Below are 22573 nucleotides of genomic sequence, written 5' to 3'. Positions count from 1 at the left end.
ATTGTAATGCTGCTGTAACACATAAAGGAGTATCTTATCTCCTTTAGGTAACAACAGACGAGCTTTGTTAAAGAACAAACATTAACAAGCATGTGTTTACAACACAGGAAGGTGAGACACATCGAACATGTATTTGTGTTTTAATATAAAATCTGTTCCTGCACTAAAAACTGTCTGAAACTATCTGCACAAAACAAACTCTGCAGCGTGATGCAGTTTAGTTAATGTAATGGCGCTCATTCAGATGTGGGCAGGTAGTTGTGGCCTCCGAGACTGTGAACGCGTAATCCTGTTAAAATTGATCTAAGATGAAAAAGCAAATAGGTGGAGCATAACTAGATTACAGGCACAGATTGTTGGGATGTAAAGCATTTGTTTCAACTCGAAGAGGTGACATCACAATACAGCAAAGCACATATAGAAGCACAGTTTTCTGTTGCAGTAGAAACCTGAACAAAGCCTTCACACTCTGTTAAACATTTCTACACTGAAAACTGTTTCGGCTCAGTGTGCACCGTGTGTGTGTGAAACAACGTGATGGAAAACGTCTGGATATTTTTTTAATAATGATACTTTTTCAATACTTTAATTTATTATAAGGCTTTATTGACTTACATAACCTTTTAGCTGAGGTTGTGCACATTCTACCAACATGTGAAAATACTCACCAAAGAGGGCGCTGCTGGGCCGTTTGTCCTGCTCTGTTTGAGGGTTCAGAGGTTATAAGTGAAATGCTGCTTTTAATATCATGATGCTACTGCAGGTTAAACTTTTAGACTTCTGTTTGTGGTCACTATTATCACCTCCGTCATTCAGTTATTAGTAAAGAGTGTTGTTGGATGAGCCCGGCTTGGTTGTGAAACTTTATTGATTGTGGACAAGCTACCTATCTGTATTAGTCATTACATGTAAGGTCAATAAACCTCTGAAATCAATATTTATAACAATCGATGATGCATTCACTATTATTTCCTCTGATTGCCTTTTTCCCCTCAGAGCTCGCCGTCCTGCCGCCCGAGCGCGCTCACTCGCCCCCTGGCTGCTTCCTGTCTGTTTAAATGACGCCCGCCTGTGTTTCTTCTTGTCCCCGCAGGAAACACGTTGTGTAAGTCAGGAAGCATTGCTGTCTTCGGGAACGTGGTGTACAGCGGCCTGCTGAACGACCACCTCTGGCATTTGGGAGTGCCCCTCTTTACAAGACTGGTAAGAGCAGCGCACCCCCGTGTGCACGTTTTTTGTTGAACCCAAACATGCTGCATGTGCGCAAGTCCCCGACGTCTCTAATGGGCTGCGTCTGATGCGTCCTCTGCTGACATGTGTTAGTTAAAGTTATCCTCAGCGTGCAGGATGTGACAGTGCACTGCGTGGATGTTAGACCAGGGAACCCCTCTGCATCTTCGGATCTCATTTCACATCAGGCTTTAGCTTCATGCGCACGGGTCCCATGTGAGGCAAACCAAAGATGCATCCTGTCTGGGCCTTAAAAACACAGGTGCAGACGTTTGTGCGTTAGTTTCCCTCACTTTGAAGCCAGCCTGGTGTCGAGTTTGCCCTCAGAAAGGCCCCCTTCATAATGCATGAAATCTTGTTTTAAGGCAACAACTTAAAAAAATCACAAGGCTTTAATTAAGAGCTGGAACAGCTGAAGCCGTGTGTTAAGAATTAATAACTGTCCATCCCTTACTGTCAAAGGGAAATTGAAAGTTTGTTTTACACACTCTCACTCGTGCAGGATTACGTGCTCGCAGAGATTCTTCTGAGAGGCGTAAACCTGGAGGATCACAGAGCAGCTTTCCCAGAGAAAAGGAAAATTCAGCACAGCACTTTTTCTTCCTGTTAATTACCCTCTTTCTGAGCGGGTCGCAAGTTTTCATCAATGTTTATTATTGATTAAATCTGTCGCTGTGGCTGTCATTTATGAGCCGGGAATTACTGTTGATTGGTGCACAAGGGTTGCATATAATTGGGTTACATTAAATAGATAATTCAGCTGATCTCATAAATGTCTAATGTGAAGGCTTGTTTGATTATCAATTAATGTCAAACGGAGACGCGAGAGGCTGTTAGGATCCAGTTGGGTTTGCTTGTGAAGAAATAGATTCAGAATAGATTCAGAAGCTTTTCCCAACATGACTGCGAGCTTTTGGCTCGTGCAGTGGGAAATATATATGATGTATATAATGCACGTAAATAATTCACGTTAGACTGGAGCGTGCACGCGCTGACACCAAGTACACGCTGCAGCTGGTAAACAAGTGTTTGAAAGATGCAACACATCGAGACGTGACAGCCGCCAGAGATTTCAGTTTAACACAAACTGTGACTCGTTTTCTGTTGTTGCTCGTCATGCAGAGAGAGAAGAAAGAAACTGATACACTGATGTTTTCATCGTCCAGAAAATGGTATTAGTCAGCCATTTAAAGTTTCTCCAAGAAATCCCCTTTAAAGGATTTTGCAGCATCACGTTGTCCCTTGATTAATACTGGCAGATAAAATAAGTTGTATAATTTGTTGTAGCTCTTTAAGAGCGTTGAAAAAAAGAAGCCTGATGATGTAAACGTGAACTCGTCTGGGTTTTTGCAACACAGGCTTGCACGGCAATTCTTAGCAGAAAGCCTGGGTTACACACAGACGCTACGGAGGTCAAAAATGTTTGCATTTAAAGGGAAAGTCCAGTTTTTTAAAACCTGAATACGTGTGTTAGATCCAAATCAACCTGTAAAAACAATTAAGTCACACAATAACACAAACAGTCTGACCCATGGTGGAAGTGGTGGACCAGCAGCTCCCACTTTCTGAAAAAAATAAATTAATAAAATCGCTGTTTTTGTCAGTGGAGTCTGGTGGCAGTTAAGTAATGTTTCAACTCTGTAATCCAGGTGATTGTCTATGACCCATGCATTGATTATCCATGGTTATGAAGTGCACAGCATTTATTTGGTTTCAGGTGATAAAAATCAACAAATGAATGAATGAAAGGCGCACACGAAGAGTGAAATAAAGGCCAACAAAACACAGTATCTACCTGGTTTTAGAACATTTAAGGATGAAAGGAGATAAAAGTGTTCCAATATTTCCGTTGCAGCATGACCCAACATGTAAAGGGTTAATATGAATGTGTGCGTGAACACACACACACACACACACACACACACAAACACACACACACACACACACACACACACACACTTTGCTCGTGTGATGACAGAAAACGGCCCCTTTCATGGCCTCTGTGTCCCTCGGCGGGCCGCCCGAGTAACGACCGTGCTCGCAGGCCGCGGGAGCACTTGTTGAAGCGAAAGGTGCGACTTCCTGCGGTGACAGAAAGGTGTGGCCTCGTGTAGCGCTCTGTGCACCTGCTGCCGACACACCAGTGGTATCAGCATGACACACAGCAAGCCTTCACATCCCCAACACACAGCCCCTAATTACTGCAGAGCCCTGGGCCAGCGCTGCCTGCTCAATGCCAGGGTGTAAACACTGCATTATTAACACTACATACAGTCTGTGCACACGACTATGTTTAATATACTCGACGCATGTCTACACGGAGGCGTTACTTCAGCGGGATTCTTTACATGGAGCCGTACAATAGATTTATTGTTGCTCAGAGAGGGAGCTCCAAAATCAGCAGATGGGCGCTTTGCTGCGTACAGTGTAATGTGTGCTTACAAATGATGTTTAATGATGTCTTCCAGGGCTGAGAAACAACACATTACCGCTTTCAAGGCTAAATACGCCGGCGATGTGAGATACGGGAGTAAAAGACATTTAAACGCAGGTATTCTTCTTCTTCTATTACGCATATTTATCGCCTGTTGGGATGTCGAGACGGCGTAACACGATTTCTTCTCTGTTACTGCTGCGAACTTATCCTCCAATTTTGTTTATGTTATTAAAGGAAGCCAAATAATAGTGCCTTTTAGAGAGGCTCCGAACCCCTCCCTGATCTTATCCTGCGCAGGCTTTCTGAGGGCTGGAGCCTTTCCCAGAATGCAATGGGTGTGAAACAGGCCTCTCCGCAGACAACTCACCAGTTTTTTTTTCCTGACATTTTTCTAGACGGACAACAATTCAAACTTCCAACTATTGACAAAACGACAGAAAGTGTGTGCTGCTGCGTTGGTAAACACCAGATCCAGACCTGTAAATATATCAAACAGAACACTTTGTTTTTGTGGCCACGGCGGAGTGCGTTTGATGCCCAGAAAGATGCCTCAATTCAGATACTTCTCTTGGTACACTGCCATGTATTATACTGTGCATGTTACTGCATACACCTGGTGTAAATACATGCAGTGCAGAAAGTCACACAGGACTTTGTGGTCTTAAATTGAACCTGTCAGAACTTCTCAAAGCTGCTTTTTAATCGTGCAACATTTCACCACGACTGTCGGGCACAAAAATATCAGTCGCCTCATTTTCTGGCTCGACTTCTGTTCAGTTTTGTGTAAATGAATAATCATGAATGTGCTTTAAATTGTAGTTTCGTGTCTGAGCTCCCTGTTTCGCATCTTCTGACGCCATCTGAGCAAATGACCCTTCGGTAAGCCCCTCCCTTGATCGGCCACCGTCCAATCCTACGTTAGCAACCGTAACTAGGCGAGGGAGGCCTGTGAAGCTTTCAGAACAAGGAGAGATGCGGAAACGCTTTTCCAAAGCCAAAATCTCGAGAGGAGAGACGTCAGACATGGATTATAAATTGTGGAAGACAGTCGGCTTGCCTCCGCTTGCGATCCTGTCTGGCCTTTGCTGCCCGCACCGATGATATCTGCACAGCCTTTGTTTTACCACCTCTTGGTTTGTGCCATTGTTGTGGCAGATTTTGTTGGGCTTTCCCGTTGTGCCTTTAGGAGATCCAGTGTTTGGATGAAGCACATGATATTCGAGCGATATCCTGACGCGCTTTAAACTAAATGAAAAAGTGGGATGATTCAGTTTTGCTCGCAGTGGGCTGAAACATATTAGATCATGAGAGTTATAGGGAGTCACATCTAAACATTAGCTTAAAATAAAACTTTATATTGACTCACCCTGCTGTGCAAGAACGTTGTTGTTCCTGTGTGATTTTCCTATAGTTGAAAATACCATAATATTTACATGCCGGTGCGAAAGCTTGACATGCGTAGCAACAGTAACCAAGGAGGGCGGGACTTAGCAAAGGGTCTTAGTGAGAAGTGTCCTGCATTCCTACACCGCACAGGTACTCAAAGTGCACTGCCATAAACGTCGCTCTGAACCCGCTTGTGTCGTAAAAATAGACTCGCTGCAGGTTTAAATAACTGTTCATCCTGACGTTCCTGTGATTCCAAGCTTTTTCCCAAAGAGAACGCGGTAAAGACGCAGCCAATCAAACAAAGAAACGTTCACGTACAAACCAGAATTCAGCTCATGTGACTGTTTTTAGCTGCATGTTAGCAGAACGTATTTAGCAGCAGCCACTTCCTGTCAGTCCTGCACACACGTGATGCTTCAGAAGGCACTGAGGGGGAATGAACTAAACAGCTCCTCATGTGTCAGTACTAAAACAGTCTCTCCACAGCTTTGCTTTGGCTGTGCTGTAGTTGGTATAGAAATGTCAATACCTACCTGTGGAGCTGATGAACACGGCCGAGGATCCTCGTCAGCCAGTTGTAAAACAGGTCACTCCATAAAGTGAAGTGTGTGATTAGAGAAAAGGAGCCTCGTATAGACTCGGGATGGAGCCGCATCTCTTCCTGCCCTCGCGCTGACCAGCCGGGTCTCCCGCCAGCTGAGGCCAGCCGGCGCGGGGCCGAGTGTTTGATGAATGAGGACGATAGGTCGAGCAAGCCGTAACTGAAGCCCAGAACTCCGCCGGGATTCGGTGTGAAGTGAGAACTCGTGGGGGAAGTGCGGCTCATTGTCTCCTCTGGAGTCTTTCTAATGACAGAGATGTGAGTGCAGTTTGACAGAAGATGTTCTGTAAGTAGCAGCGCACTACAGAGGAGAGGTGAGATCGTCATGAAATATTAAGACAACAGAACTCGAGTCGGTGAGAGTCGGAGACATTTTAGGAAGAGCGTGCTCTGTGTGAGGCCTTCACTTCCTCCTCTCTCTGAAAGCTCTATCTTTATAATGGATGGCAGAGTCTCCGGGGAGTGTCTAGACTATGGTGGGAAATCTAAATGGTCGGGAAAGCCACTCGCATCCTCGGAAAGCAGTGTGGGAGAACAGCAGCTGGGGGGGGGGGGACGCAGGAAGCATGGAGAACCGGGTCTGCACCCCGAGCTACGCCAGCGTCACCCGAGTTCCATTTTTCATCTGTAATTGAAGGAGATTCCTGGAAAGGAGTCGTGGGGATTAAATGAAGCTGAAATGCCCTCAGATTCTTATTTTCTACCTTCTTCCCTAATCCCTCCAACCCAGAGTGCCCTCAGCTTCAAGACCATGATGCTCTCTGTCTGCTCCCACACCACCCCCGCCCGCCTGCCTGCACCTTCCCCTCCGGTTCCCCCGGTTTTTTTTATGCCTCCACCCTTCTTCTCCCCCTCCCTCTCTCTCCCTCAGTTATTTATGAACAGGACTTGAAATAGACTTTAGTATTTGATAAAAGCGTGATCCTTAATCCGAGTTGCCTGAGAAGTGCATTTCATTTTTATTTCCCATCAGAGATTGATGGAGGGGTGGGGGCGGTTACCCTCTCTGTGATTGCTAATGTAAATTCATTGGGTTCTGGTGGACATGTTAAAAGATATGGAGGCCTTGTATGTGCGCGGCACTGCCAACAATAAGAGATTGTGTGTGCAGAGAGATGGAGAGGCTGGATTGTGACAGAGAGGTCAGGAGAGAGGAACAGCCGGAGATGTGTTCCATGCACGTCTGCATTTATCAGAAACATAAACAACTCCTGTGAAACATCAGAAAACTTGAGATTGTCTGAACGCCATTATGTGCCTTCACACTTCAGCGTGCACTTGTGCCTTCCTGGAGGAGGCGGGAAAATAAAACGGGTGATAAATTCAAGATGACAGTTACGCCATATGAACGAGGCCCCTCGTGTATCAATTCGCTCAAAAGCCAGCTGCAAATTTAACTCAGCCTCCTTATGTGGCAATTACCGATGGGTAACACAACCTGAATGTATCTGCTCTGTTCATTACGCCGATGTTCTCTATAGCTCGCAAATGTTCTTTAGGATCCTACAGCAAATTAGCTCATCCCTCAGGACGTCTTTTATTGGATGATGCAGCGCCGGAGGACGCCGCAAAAACCACTGGAGCTCTCCGCAGCCCGGGCAGCCACAGGGTTAATATTTAAAAGCGCGATGCTCCCAGTCGTGTATTGATGATATGTTTTGAAAATTGCTGAGGCAGGCTCATTGTTACAGTGCTGTCTAGAAGATAGCCAAACCCCCCCCCCTCCCTCTCCCAGGTTCCCCCTCCCCCCTTTACAGCCGCCAGATGGAAAACACACTAAAGCTTGTAATGCAATATAGCTTGGCACACGAAGGTGTTTCTTCTTCACGTCGGCCTCTGATCCGCCACAAAAAGGTCGTCTTATTTTTACCAAGTCACCAGCTGACCGCTGAGTTCGGCTGCTTGAAGCGGCGATAAGAGCGAGCACGAGCGCCGCAGCTAAGAGTAGAAAACAAGTGGAGAGCAGGCTGTGCTTCCCAGTTGCCGGTGGCATACTTTAAGGTTTTCTCTGAGAACCCCCCCCCCACCCCCTCCCTCTCTTCTTCCTCTTCAGCATTGTCTTCCTCTTCTCTTCAGTGAACCAGAACTGCCACAACTTCAGTGCAACATCTCACTCACAGGCAGCAACAAGAAGAAAGAGGAGCAATCTTTTAGTCCTCCACTTTCACCAGCATCATCATCAACACAAGTCACCCCCCCCCACCCTCCCCGCAGAGCTCTCCACCAGCTTCCTGCCTCCCTCCCTCCCTCCCCCCTCCCTCCCCGGGACACTGAATTTTACAGTACCGTCTGCAGGATCCCGGTTTGTTCGGCGCTCTCCTCTATGCAGAGCAACACGGCTCCGGTGGAGGAACGCTGGAGGCAGCTGTCAAGCGCGCAGGCTGCTGCTGCTGCTGCTGCTGCTCTAGTTGAGCCTCGGCGCCGTACCGACTGATTTCACATTCACCAATAAGAGACGGCACAGGGGGGAGAGAAAGAGAGAGAGAGAGAGAGGGAGAGAGCAGAGAGAGACAGAGGGAGAGTCTCGAAGTGAGTGGTGTTGGAGAGGCAAGTGGAGTGGAAGAGTGTCAAAAGAAAAAAGAGGTTACAACACCTCCCCAGCTCTCTCTCTTTTCTTTCTCCCGTCTGCTTTTTTACCCCCTTTTTGCTTGTGTTGACTCAAAGGAAAAAGAAGAAGAAGAAGAAGAGACAGCAGGGTGAGCTTTTAAATATTAACTGAGAGAAAGAAGCGAAAGAAGAAAAAGAAGAGGAAGAAGAAGAAGAAGGGGGGAAACCTCAAGTCAAGCCCCATTGAACAGTTGAGCGGGAGGCTGCAGCCTCAGAGGAACAGGGACCAGTGAAGCTCTCTGTCCACACGCTCGGACTCCTCTTCACTGGCTGGACTGGTCCCAGTGCTCGGCCCTTCTCTCCTCCGCCCACCCGCCTGCTCACACCTGTCCTGCTTCCACCATGATGATGTACTTTTGGGTGAGTACCCCCCCCACCCCCCCACCCCTCCCACGAAGTGTGTCCCCCCTGTTTTTGCTCCGGCACTGGCATTGGAGAGCTGCTGTGTTTGATGTGTGCGTCAGAGTGTGTTCGAGCCCTTACAGTATATACAGTGAGTTTAAGTGTGTATGTGTGAGGGAGGGGGGGGTGCGGGGTGGGGGTCGCGCCTCCCACATGCATGAACAGAGCCGTTATGTCTCCATGTGTTTTATGGATGCTGGATGCTGCAGCCAGATGCTACAGAGGCCTGCGTGTCCGGATTTATTCAGCCTCTAAAGAGAGAGGATGTCGGGCTGTGATTGTTGCCCACACTAATACCTTTACAAGTACAGTCATTCAACTTCCTCTGACAGTTAAACTACCCAGCATGCAGCCTGTCTGTCATGTGAAACTATACCTTGCCGATTTAGCGTCTGAGGAGGAACCACTCGGGGTCTTCTGGGGACACATTTTGATCTCCTTTCGTCTTGTGGAGTTGTTTTTCTTGGCTATATATCCGAGTCAGTCTCCTTTTTTTCTGTCCTTCCATAAATGAAGCAGCATTAAGCGCAGAATGAGGACGATTACAGATTGTTAACCAGGAGCTGCTGATTAATTCTGTTTGAGATCTTGTGCGATTAGTCAGATTGGTTTTGTCTCCTCCGTGGTTTGTTTTCTCACCACAACAATACCCGCCCAGCGCTCGCTGCTTTCTGCATTTACAGAAACACAAAGTGAATGAAATTATCCTCCAAAGAAACACACGTTTTCCTGCATTACTGCTGTTTAACAGCCAGAGCGATAATACAGTTACGGATGTGTCTGCAGACTGTGTGTGTGTGTGAAGCTATCGGTCGTGAGCTCAGATTTCTGGGGAGAGAGCCTCTTTTTTTTTTGGGTGGGGGAGCAGGTTTATTTACCTCCGTATATGACTGAATACTTTCTTTAAGAGTGAGAGCAAAACATGAATAACAAAAGCATGATAAGCAAGCTATGAATGAAGCAGCGCTGGGTATCGATCTGCAGCTCAGATATCCAGAGAGAGAGGATGTATTGGGGCTAAAAGTTACTCTAAGTGGAGAAAATGAGCTTCAGTTTGAACCGCAAGAAAACTTTGTTTCCAGTCGAGTGGAAGTGACAGGGAGGGTGTTCGATTTCCAAATTATGTCACAACTAAAAGAAAACAATACAGCGTGCGGTGTTTGTCTTTAGAGGCCGCGCTCCGGCTCAGGCCTCCCTGATACTCGTCTTGCGATGCCTCCTGGGCGTCGGTGCGCACTGAGGGAGGCTCGTCTCTGTCTTGTGGCCTCTTTGAAGGCGCGCTGCGAGGATGCAGCTCCTCTTTTTCTCCACCTCCGGCTTCATCACTGATTCTCCCTGCAGCCGGGCAGAGCCATGACCACGCAGACAGATGCAGGAGTAGAGTAATGCTCAAGTTTACAGCCTGCAGGCTCCTGAGTGTGACGGGGCTTCTGTGTGTGTTTATGACCATCCATTAGTGTTGGGCTGAATAAAAAAGATAAAACAGGTTCAAAATTAAATTTACCTGACAAAATATTTTTCGACCGGCCATAAAACTGCTTAATAGCTCGTCATTAAAAACCACTGTGGGAACATATACTGAGGAACTGTACTGCACTAACATTTACAGATGCTCACCGTGATGTTTATATTTAAAGACAAATATTCTGCACTGTTGGGGCGCTGGTTTGGCTCGGTTGGTGGAGCAGGCATCCCATGTATAGAGGCTACAGTCCTCGTCGCACTGATCGCAGGTTCGACTCCCGGTCTGCCGATCCGTTTGGTGCGTGTCATCCCCCACTCTCTGCTCCCCGCATTTCCTGTCTGTCTTCAGCTATCCTATGAATAAAGGCAAAAAAAGCCAAAAAAATAATCTTAAAAAAAAAAAAAAAAAAAAAAATATTCTGCACTGCTGGATAAATTATCAGAGCGGCATTTAATATAAAACATTTGTTTTTTATGGATAAAATCAGATCAGCTCCACCTTTAGCAGCTGCAACACATGAACACATGAATGCATTCATTATTAAAGTCAGTAATATAATGTTTCTGAAAAGAGAGTTTTTACTTTGGTGCAATAAATTTATTTTGATTCTTCTTCAGTAGCGTTTTGAATGCAGGACTGTAACACAGAATGTCCACTCTGTGTTTTTGTTAAATCTTATTTTACTGTTAAAAGTCACACACTCGCAGAAACATTCTCCTCTGTGGTACAAAGCTTGATTAGCGTTAGCAAAGATGCTCTACGACAAAGTAAACGTAACGACAGCGTCGGTGGACACGAGGGTCAATCAAAGAAGTGCACTGAATTTTTCACAAGTGGCATGCAGCTGACAGCGAGCTCGAGGCCGGACAGCTGATTGTTTTATTGTTGTAGTGAATTTCAGACATATATTTTTATCCTCATTGATCGGTGGGTGCTAAACATTATTTATTAAGTCTTATTTTCAGTGAAGTAGGAAAACATTTCCTAATGATCACAGAAGCCAAATATTCAGAGTTGGTTGTAAATTTTGTCAAAAGGCAAAAAAGAAAAAATGTTTGTTTCCACTGTGAAAAAAATATAAATACATAAATATCAAATGTTTCACCATTTTGTCTCCAAACCATCGACGGTTACGAGGAAGACTTAAACTGATTCTGCTTTTTCAGTTTTACAGGAGGAATATTTAAATCTTTTTATCTACAATATTCTACTGACAACCCTAAAATGTTACACTGTCATACTGGAAAGAATCAAAGCATTGCAGTGATAGTAAAAGTGCTGCAGGACGATGTTGATCAATAGAAAATGATTCGGATGCATTAATCCAGAAGAGATAATAAATACTCTCTCGGTCCTGTTCAGAGAAAATAATTTGCTTCTTTTCGCTGTTTTATTTTTAAACCATGTTTCTGGTTCTGGACTGAAAAATGAGTCCTAATAAATTCTTAACTAACAATTAAGGAAGCATTCTGAAAGCAGTTTGTGTTTCACAGTGTTCTAACGTTTAGACGAAACATTTCATCGATTAGACTACGAAGGTTTTAGATGAACAGAAAATGAGAATGAGGTTTGTTGGTGTTGTAATGTTATAACAGAGCAACCAGGAGACAGCCGTGCAGAGGCAGCAAGAGTAAGACTGCAGCTTCATGCAACCCTGCAGGAAGCAGCGCTGCAGAATGATGTGCATCATCTTTGCTGCAGCTCTCAGATCAACATCCATGCTGCAGCAGACACATGAAAAGTGAAGCTGCAAGAGTCTCACATTGCACTTGTCAGTCCTGCGAACATCACAACCAGTGCATGATCAATGATTTACCAGCCATCTCTGGTATCTACAGCGCGTGGGTGGCAGTGTGTGTGTGTGTGCGTTTGTCGGCCAGCGTTTAGCTGTGAGAGGAGGGTGGGACCGCCTCCTGTTTGAACTGCAGGTGGTGAGCATTACCTGCGGTCCCTCCGGAGGCCTGTCAGCCGTGCATCAGTCTGGGGAACCTGCAAGCTCCCCTCATTAGAATATTTATTCACCAAGCAGATGTTCTTATCCGGGGCAATTACCTTTGGCTTACATTTCCCTATTGCCCACTGATATAGATGAATGTGTATACAAAGACGTCCCACGTTATGCATGGGGCCCCTGGGTGCCAACCACCTTTCTTCCCCGTATGCATGGCGGGCGCGCCAACGACCGTCTGGTCTGCCACAGAGCAACCCAAACCCAACCTCAGCTCCACTGTGGTAATTGGAGAAAGTGCAGGCGACATCTCCTGCGATGGCCACACAGTGATGGAGAGACGGCCTGTATATCATTCTCTCCACCCGGCTGTTCCTTTGCATTAGAGCCAGAGAGAAAAAGGGAAGAGGCATGGAGTGGAGAAACCATGCATGCTTCTGTCCTCCCCTCAGTGTGATGAATAATTTAGCAGTGCAGGGCCCTCGCTGTCGAGTGGAGATGGTGGTAATGGGGAGACTGGATATATATGGCATGGCAAGGAGCAATGGTTTACGTTAGACTTCCCCGACCAATGCACTCGAGTGTGCCGCAGGCTGCTCACACGGTGTGTTTGGCCTGCATTAATGCTTTGTTTTTATCGGAGGAAAAAACGGCGTCCACAAGCAGCGGCTTAAAAATCAGGAAGTAGTCAGTTTAAGGCTTTTGGAGCGGCGGTCATTAGCAGGAGTGGATTCCCTTTAGGCAGATGCTCAATCAAAGCTGCTGTGATTCGCTCATATATGCTGCATTATACTGCAAATTGTATGTGTAGGTTCCACAGAAGATAAAGAATAGCTGGGAGCGCTCCTGCATCTGCCCTTATTGCACGGTGCATATATGTGCAGCATGTGTTGTGGTTACAATGCATGCCTCCGGTGAGACATTAGAAACGCACGCGGAGGCGTTTGCAGCCCAACCAGCAGATGATGTTGAAATTCATGGCGGACGGCGCGCAGAGGCAGAGCTGATCAGCCATTCTGTGCGGGAGGGCAGCGAGTCCAGGCCGCCGGTTTCATATTGCAAGATGAAGTGCTTGCGATCGTTTGTTAATGTATTAATTGATCTGTGTCCTCAGACGGGCGCATCAGGAGTAGTGTCACGTAGACTCTTTAGTACTCCCCGAGATGCCTTCATTAGCTGCTGCTGGCCGGCTCTCCACCCCCATTACAGGGCCGCGTTGCCACACACTTTACCTGACTGCTGTAATAACTTTAGACATTTCTATCTCCCCCGGCAAGTCGTCCGACAGCCAGAACAGTTTGGGGGCTTAACATCAAATGTGAGGCTGCTCTTTGAAAGGCTTATACTGCAGGTGATTCACTCCGGGGTCTGTCACGTGCATGCCGTTGTTTTGTCTGCGGGTTGTTGCTCCCCTTTTTCTTACAAGTTTGAGGAACGGCTGTTGCAATCAGTCATTAACTTGAGCTCAATGTTTTATAATCTGGAAGGCACACATGCCTTTGTAGCAGAGCTGATGTAAGAGCTCTGCTACAAAGCCGGGCTAAGGAAGCAGCCGAGTCGAGTACATCCAGGAAACGTGTTATCTGTTTAAGCACTAATACCAATCGAGCAACAGGACGGAAACTGTACATGTTTTCAGGTTCAATCTGACGACATACAAGATGCATTGTTGAGGAAAATGAGATCGGATGAGATTGATTTTCTTTTTCTTTCACTCTGTGGGATCATTAGCAATCGCTAGCTTAGCAGTGGTAGTAACAATAATTCTGCCAGCTTTGGGTCTCTTCCCCTTGGGGCTAATGGGTCTAGAGCCCAGCTAATTGTGATTAGGCTCTGACAGCAGGTTTTACTTGCAGGATTTTCACACCACAGTCCTCTTTGATATGAGCCGCACAGCTGATAAAGAGATTAGATACAGAAGGAGAGAGAGAGAGAGGATGGAGAGGAAGGAGGGAGAGGGAGGGGGTGTTCTTAAACTACAGAAAGACACCTACACCGGGGAAATCACTGGCGAGTTTAGCAGGAGGAAAATAGATCCGGACGCAGTAAAAGCCTTGCGCTCGCTTATTGCACCTGCTATCATTAGCGCTTTTGTACACATGGTCAGCCTCCCAGGGAAAAGTCATTATCCAGCTGTGCCGTTATTTTTCTGCTGTTTTCTCCTAGTGGAGTGTGACTTCAGGGCTATAGCCAGCGCACCATTTAATGCCTCCAACACAATAAAGGACTCCAGCCTTAATGATGTGGGATTGGATGGCCATGCCTCAGGTTGTCCAGGGGCTTGTGAGCTGTTACCACGAGCGGCCATTTTGCCTCGCCGCTGTCGAGGCTCCGTGTCAATTCGACTCCAGCCATTCCAAAGGAGGCGAAAATAAAAGTCCGATTTAATGATTAACTGCGGCGGCGTTGTTTAAAGCCTCCTCTCTCTCTCTTCAGGAGAACGAGAGAATAAAAGCTCGAGCAGCTAAACAATGAGGAGAGGAAGGAGCCGGTGGAGTAGTAGGATGGAAAGTTGCCAGCGCACGCCAACTTGCCAGAACACGAGGCGATATTGTCTGCTTTTCACTCAAACAGCGAGCAGTGAATCACACGCAGAGGGCTGTGTGATTATGCACAATAATGTTTTAAAGCAAAGCGAAGCAGACGTTTTACATCTTACTAACTCTGTGAATTAAATATTAAGACTCCGGCTTCTGCAACAAACGATAATCCAAAGAAAACTGGAGCAGAGGTTCAAAGATTTTGCCCCAAATTTCACGATGTCTTAAACCCTAAAAATAGAACAGAAGGCATCGTTTGAGCTTCGACAGTCGAACAACACGTACGTTTCCGGATCACAGCGTGTGTCACTGAAGCTGTGGCCTGAAAACGTCCCCCTTCAGCTGATGTATGGAAAGAAATGGCCTCTCTCAGCACTCATTTGCACAAGTTCTCTTTCCTTTAGTTGAGAATGTGCTCCAACAGAAGTATCTGTTAAATAGCATCTCGTTTTAATTATTTTCTGCTGTCTTATTTATTTATTTATTTTTTTGCGGTCGGCCTGTTGCGCCTGCCAGTAACTCCAGAAGTCTCTCATGGCACTTCTTCATCCTCTCCTCGGCAGCGTTTTAGCAGAAGGCGTGCGCATCGCTAACACGCCTGTGCCATAGATATGCCCCGAAGTGTCAGCTCTCACATAAGGAAAAGATTGGAGGAGAAGCCCCTGTGAGAACGGCAGCAACATATCCACTGGCAAGCTGCCACGCATGATAAGAAAACCACGTCTGCCCTCTCTCTCTCCCTTGCTCTCTCTCGCAGTAGCTAATGTCATTTGTGCATTTTTATGGTTTTATGCTCAAACAGAATCATCGAGTGTTTAAACTTCTGAAACAAACATGTAGGCTTTGTGGTTATTGTGATAAATCTCTGACAAGTGTGTTTAAAGCTTTATGGAGTAAAATTAAATTAAAGTTATGGAAGGAAGAAAAAAACATCTTATTCAGGCCGGAACAAAAAAGAGATTATTACCTGTTAATAAGGTAAAAAAGGGAGGAAATACACCGTTGTTTTAACTTAACGACGTGAAGGTTTATGACAGAAATACAAAGTTTATGCAAAGGCTCTGAGGTGTGCCAATTGTCATCCAGGTGTCTGCTGATGGGTGCATGAGTGACGTGTGTAAAGACGGCCAAAGCCAACCAAACAATAACACGGTGCCCAGAGCACGGCGAGCCACACGCAGTGCAGGCCAGCTCTTAAATGCACACGGTACTCGCAGGTGCACAGAAGCCACGCCTACCAGGGGCCTGCAACACAGGAAAGAGAGACACTGAAAGGAGACAACACAAAGCAGGAAGGCCATCACAATATAAATTATTTGATCTTATTTTCCTTAACAACAGATATGTCGATATATTAAAACCCACATTAACACATATAAGTTATACAGACAGAAATTAGCCTCAGTGCTCGTGACAGATGCACATGTCTATAGTGCAATTAAAAAGTTACACATGGTGCACGTTTGATTTGCTGACTACAGCATCAACATTTATCCAAACTGCAGAGTTAAAGTATGAAGAATTATACTGTTAGTATTACAATTTTTATTTAACTCATTTTATTTCTTTCCTAAACTTAAACATGTGATTTTTATGCCTCAACCTCACCAAGCAGACCTTAAAACAGACTCTCACAGATGCTACCCTTGTGTGTCACATTTAAACATATTAATGCACGTTGATGTTAGCTTCATAGTAAATAAATCTAAACAAATATTAATAATAGTTAGAATCAGTCCCGTGGTTTGTCTGTAGTGTGAGTAAATATCAGGGCAAAGTGTGCAAATGTTCGTGAGGTTGGTGCAGGAAGCATCCTCATTTACATCAGCAGAGCAGCTGAGTAGAGGTGGAAATCCTGCAGGTGTAGTGCGGTCTCTATAGAGATATATATTTAAATATATGTAGAGAAAAAGTAATCCAGCCATGTGTAGGCTGTGATCTCTAAAGACGCTCATATGAGCGTTTCCACCTCTGTTTTTCATACATGTGTTTAACTTTATGGTTGCTGAGGCTCCATTCAAACCTTGTTATATACTATTCTCAATCAATCCCGGGGAGTGTAAACCCCCCTGTCACGTAAAGAGGGGTTAAGAAACAATGTGGCACACAGGCTGTAAAATTAATGGCAGGAGAGTGACATTAGTGTTATAGGTTATTGACCGATTTCATGGAATTTATGACCCTAATCGAGAGGAAGTGTCAAAGGGAATGAAGCAAATAAGAGTGGCGGTGACAGCAGGGCCGCTCTGTGGCCACTGGACACCACAATCTGAGCCTTCCCAGTAAATTGTGGCTGGGACTTTATAAGTCTCGGTGGAGGCCCCGCTCACTCGGGCTGCCTGGGTCCTGAGGCCATGCCCCCGGCCTACCTCCATCCTCCGGGTCAGACACAGCCGGCTCGGCGATGATGAGAAATGCTACTTCATCTCACCTCGTGTCAGGTTTAGCCTCTCTCCGTGTCAGCACGTTTGCGTGTGTGTGTGTTTATGTGCTTCCACACGCACATGCACGCTCCTGTCGGTGTGATTAAAGTGTGTTTGTGGGGTGAGGTGTATTTTCTCATGTAGTTTTCATGATCATTATATAACCTGCTGTATGTTTGTAGCTACGTGTGTGTGCTTCCTGTGCGGTGCGAGCTGGTCAAAGCTGCTGTTTGAGCTCCAACTAGAAACAGAAATATTCAGCAGAGCTCAAAGGGCCAGTCCGTACAGATGACTGAACCCCTGCTGATAAATAATTCTCACTTAAAATGCTGTATAATGACACAGATGTCATTGTATCCCCTCTCCACACATATATAGATATCTCTCTCTATATATACCCTTAAAAACAACCTTAAACAACCTTTCTGTTCTGACCTTTGGATGGACTTTCTATCTTAGCGTCTCTAATTGTGTTTTATGTGTTTTCTCAACCTAAAAATGGTGTCGAAAAATAACCAAACTGCTTATTATTTTAGTTAACAAGTTTATTATTGCTGCAGGTCCAACATTTATCAAATGTAAAATGCAAGCTTTATTATTTTTAGTCTAACCAGGTGTTTTCAGGTGCTTTCTATTCATTGTCTCTAACTTGAATGCCTTATTTTGAAGGCCTGTATGGGTGTTGCTCATTTATCATGCTAACTTTATCGCTTATTTTAAAGTGTAAACGGACGTTGCATACAGTATTTCTTCTTGCTAGGTTAGCCGTGGAGCACCTGTTGTACGGGTTCCTGGATCGAGCATGTGTTGGGAGGGTTACATTAGGAATGCATTCCAATACAGTTACTAATTACCTGTTAAAAAATGTAATCAGTGGATTACTTCAAAACTATATCTGCAAATTAAGACAAGAGAAAATAAGTTTTAATACTTTTCTAATGTGCGGATGCTCGTTTAAATGAATAACACATTTAAATGCCCTTTGTTAAGTCTGCTGTTCACACTACATCACACTCAAACTTCATGTAGACCGCCATAAACTTACTCCAGTCTGAGGCTTGTGTTCTCACACCATCCCGCCATCACCAGAGTCTCTATTTTTCTGTAGTAGAAGAAGACGACAGGTTAGCTAACATTTTTAACTGGAATTCTGTGCAGCTGACTTTAGCGGTTGGTCTCATCTGTAAATGTTTCTTTACATTAGATGTCGAGTCCTTGGACAATGACAGCCGGAAGGCATAACATGTTGCTTCCATTTTCCACCCAGTGAAAGCATTTGTTTCACCACAGGCCATGGCAACCATAGACTGTTGATGGCAACCATAAGCTGTGTCCTCATTCAGGGGCTGCAGCCTTCAAAGGCCGTATTTGAAGGCTGACTGCATCACAGAAGCGCGTCGAAGGCTGTCCCATTTTCCAAGGCTCCTTCAGATGCAGCCGACAAATGCGTCTTCCGTTTCCCAGCCCACGAAGGATCCATCGGGTGCATCCTTCCCGGCCCGGGAAACAGAGGACGAATTTGTCGGTCCAACGTATCCCGAGATGCATAGTGCTCCAACTCAGACGAGCTGGGGGACTTTTACGTGGCCGAGAAATACACTTTTTAATGTAAAAGTTTTTCATTTCAACTCCGCGAAAGGGCCCTTGAGACAAATTTAAAATAATAGTTTAACTTACTCGACGTTAGTTATGCTAGCTAGTTAGCCTGCCCGCTACCTGTTGCTAGGAGACAGGAGCGGTGTGTGGTGATGCAAGGGTAGACCAGACCGTCTCATTTCAGTTCAGCTTTAACGGTCTGCACAGGCTATGAATGGAGCATCCTCTGTGGATTGGGACACAGCTATAGACTGTTGACTTTTGTGTTGTGAAGTGTTGTGATGTGTGCACGCAGGTGCATGGTATGATCATTTTATTTTTTATTTATTTAACCTTTAACCTTTACTTAGAACCTTTATTTAACAAGTCATTAAGAACAAATTCTTATTTACAGTGGCAGCCTGGCAAAAGGCAAAGCCTCCTAAGGGGATGGAGGTAGCGGCTAAAAACAAAATGTCAAAAGTTAAAACAGGCAGAAGCACACATCCAAACACTGACAACATGCAGCACATACATGGCATGCAGTCTAGCACACAAGCATTGGGCAGGTAGCTAGCAGGCAAACAGTGACAGGCAATACAACAAGACAAGCGAAGCATACATAAGCAGTACGACAAACAGGAGAGACAGAAACAGCAGCAAAGTGACAACATGCACAGGACAACAGGAAGCAGCAAACGGAGACGGTCAGACGAACGGTTAAGAAATGAGACGCCAGATGTTAAAGAGCATCTTTGGTATTATATCGTCTTCAATTTCAAATTGTAATCCTGCTAGTAATCTTTATTTTTAATCATGTATCTGTAATGTTATTACTCTTTTTTTTTCTGTAACTGTAACCAAATACAGTTGCAGTTACTTCAGTTACTCCCCAAGCCTGGTGATGAGTTGGGAGTGAAAGCATGTAGAAAAATGATGATTCGCTGACGGAAGCTGAGATTAACGTGTCCGCAAATTTGTTTTAAAATCACATATTTAACATGCAGATCGTCCAACAACAGCTTGACTTTTTGTTCTGTTATTCCACCAAAATGCAAATGACTTTGTGTAAAAACTCTGCCTGAAAAACATTCAGAAAAACGTCACATTTTTGACAGAGCTGAGGAGCTTTACGTTACACTATGTGCAGCTGAGTTGACTAAACTTCGATCCACTCCCACAGAGGAAATGCAGAAGTGTCAGTGAACCCGGTCACAGCCACCAAATGACTGAAAAGTCACGGTTACTGTCAATAACCTCTAAATATAAACGCAAAATTCATCAGTTCACCTGAATTCATGCAAGAACCAGACACTAAATCTGGCTTCACATGTTAATAATCCATATGTTTACTAACTTCACAAAGCTGGCTTCACTAAATTGTCCTTGTGCATGCAAAAGACTCCTCACATAAATGACAGAACTTGTAAATAGTTCAGCGTTCCCTGATAAAAACACTTTTTGCCATGCCTGCTAACATACAAAGGGAATAAAAGCAGCAGAGTTAACGTTCGTCTGATCCCGCCTGGAAAATCTTCTCTTGAATGTTTTCTTCAGGTGCACAGAGCTGCTGCTAAATAGAGGCAGGGAATGAATATTTAAAACAGACTCACTTCACCCAAAGACGCTTTCATTCATCTAAAAATAGCAGCTGACATTATCTTGCTGTCAACAACTTGGTTCGGGCCTCCCTACAAGCGGCGACTCGGTGCCGTTTGTTCACCCGCGGGTCCTTCAGGCTATGTGAGGACGGTCTGCTGCGGCGGCGGTGCTTTCTGCCGTTCTGCCCCAGCAGCTCTGTGGCTTTGTGCGCTGGCTTTTGTTGCAGCGCACTAACCTGCTTTAAAATCCCTTTAGTGTGGTTGTGACATGCTGTGCTATCACATCGTGGCCTCTGCAGAATGTATAGAGCCATTCAGACACTGTGCAGAGTGAAATGAGTTTTATCCAGCGGTTGACGATTGAATGTAATGGCACTCTCTCCGGGGAGCAGAGTTTTCTATCCACTGATGTTCACACTGATACGATGCAGCGCTCGCTCTGCGCCGCCGAGGAGCAGCTTGGTCTCAGCTCTTTTAAATTATGCATTTTCATGACTTGAATATGGGAAGAGAGTGTGCCACTTTTGGACGTTTACATGAAACAAAACGGATGCAATGTCTCACATGTTACGTAACAGCATGGGCATATGGATGCGTTAGTGTTGCATCATTTTGTGGGGAAAATATCAGTTTCATCGAAGTTGTTGTGCTTTTAGTGGAAAACATGAGATGGAAAATGATGTTGCATGAGCACAAAGTGAATAACACTGATGGTTTCAGAGCTCACAAACGACGCCTAATAAGAGTTAATATCATGAATGTTTGTGGCTCGAGAGCTTCCGTGACAGCTTCATCCCGAGACACGACAGAGACAAACAGGAAGTGCATTTCTCTGCAGGCTGATGGACGGCGTGACACGCTCTCTGTTTTTCATACACTGATGAACATATAAACAAGGACAGGCCTCTCCTCCTCTCATCAGCAGCAGCGCCGTGGTATTTGACAGGGGAGCGCAGTTGTATGCTTTTTAATTAAAAAGAAAATTCAATAACCTTATCAAGACTTGCCATTTTACTTTGAGACGTATTGATCGGCCGTTCAGTTATGCAGATCCGCAGCAGCTTTCATCTTCTGGGCAATTCTGCGTGGCGGCCTCTGGTTACTGAAAAGATCTCATTTCAGAAAATCTATTTCATATATTATTCAGGTTCTGTTTAGTTCGGCTTACAATACAATATTCAAATATGTTGTAATGCCATGTACAGTGTGTCTTAATATCAAAGGGTGACAGATTAGGGGTTCAAACGGAGGCAAGGCTGAAAAATGACTTTATTTATATGGCACATTTTTAAAAAAAAGTGTTGGTGGCTGCATGACAAAGAGGAAAGCAAGGGAAAACTGCACATTGGACTGTTTATAAAGCAAACAGACAAAAGTGAGCTTAATACGAATGTTGTCTCCTGCAGGCAGCTCAAACATCTCACTCATTTTGACCCTATAATTCAGACTTTAATCTCAGAATTCAGACTTAATTAGCTGAAGAAAAAAATAAAACTATAACTATATTTTCTGTCAGAGCAAAATCAGACCTCTAACGCTTACCTGAAAGTTTGACCTGAGCATGTTAGACAGCGAGTTTGGTCATAAATGGAGAGAATCTCGGAGATACGAGACAGACAGGGCCTTTAAAGTTACAACACATATATAAGAGTTGTTTCTAAGATGCTGGAAGAAAATGTAAAAGAAGCTAAAACAGGGGCGCAGGTTGGTGCAGCGAGCGTCCCGTGTGCCTTCAGTCCTCGTAGCACTGGTCGCAGGTTTGGCTCCCGGTCTGTGACCGTTTGGTGCATGTCATCCCTCCCTCTCTCCTCCCCATGTTTCCTGTCTCTCTTCAGCTCTCCTATACTATAATGTCAAAAAATAAAGAAGCTAAAACAGGTTTAATATGACCACATTGTTAAGTTGCCGTCTCTGTATGTAGCAGCCTAAAGCAGTTTATGATGTTTATTTCATCTGCATAGAATAATTTAATGTACAGTATTTACAGATTGATGTAATTTAATAAGTTAAGTTTAATTCCTTAAATTCATTCTGTGCATGGAGTATTTACATGTCACTAGTAGCTGGACGACTTTATTGCTTTTTACTCGTAGCTGTTCCTTTAAGTGGCTTTGATCTACAGAGAGAACTTTAGTTTCAGACTGCAGAAGCAGATTGGAGCCTCTCTTTCTCTCTTGTTGGAAAGCCTTTGGAATGGACATTTTATTTGTACCTGTTGCTTATTTTATTTAAGTAAACAGTTAAACGTTTTACCGAGTGTATTTTTTGGTGTGGAATACGATCGAGGGAATCGTTAGAGCGTCAAGAATCAGTATGTCTGCAGATTTCTGCGGTGTCTGGCCTTTATATATGAAT

The 22573-nt window shown here is 44.8% G+C and overlaps 1 protein-coding gene across 9 annotated transcripts in view; it reads left to right on the top strand.

Moving 5' to 3' along the window:
* The window catches only part of LOC138604300 (RNA binding protein fox-1 homolog 3-like), a 420599-nt gene that overhangs the window by 284247 nt on the left and 113779 nt on the right, over positions 1 to 22573 (top strand). For 7 of the 9 annotated variants that reach the window (XM_069676201.1, XM_069676202.1, XM_069676203.1 and 4 more), the window contains one exon: positions 1094 to 1203. In XM_069676201.1, coding sequence (XP_069532302.1) covers positions 1094 to 1203 — 110 coding nt within the window. Of the gene's footprint in view, positions 1 to 1093; positions 1204 to 7997; positions 8625 to 22573 lie in introns of those variants that run through there. The other 2 variants (XM_069676206.1, XM_069676205.1) reach the window with 2 other exon arrangements.

The sequence above is a fragment of the Semicossyphus pulcher genome, unplaced genomic scaffold (genome assembly GCF_022749685.1).
Source record: "Semicossyphus pulcher isolate SPU_LCO1_2020_fin unplaced genomic scaffold, fSemPul1.0.p SCAF_25, whole genome shotgun sequence".
Classification (NCBI taxonomy): Eukaryota; Metazoa; Chordata; class Actinopteri; order Labriformes; family Labridae; genus Semicossyphus; species Semicossyphus pulcher.
Note: the sequence above shows the minus strand (reverse complement) of the source record. Positions and strands in the feature narration are given on the sequence as shown.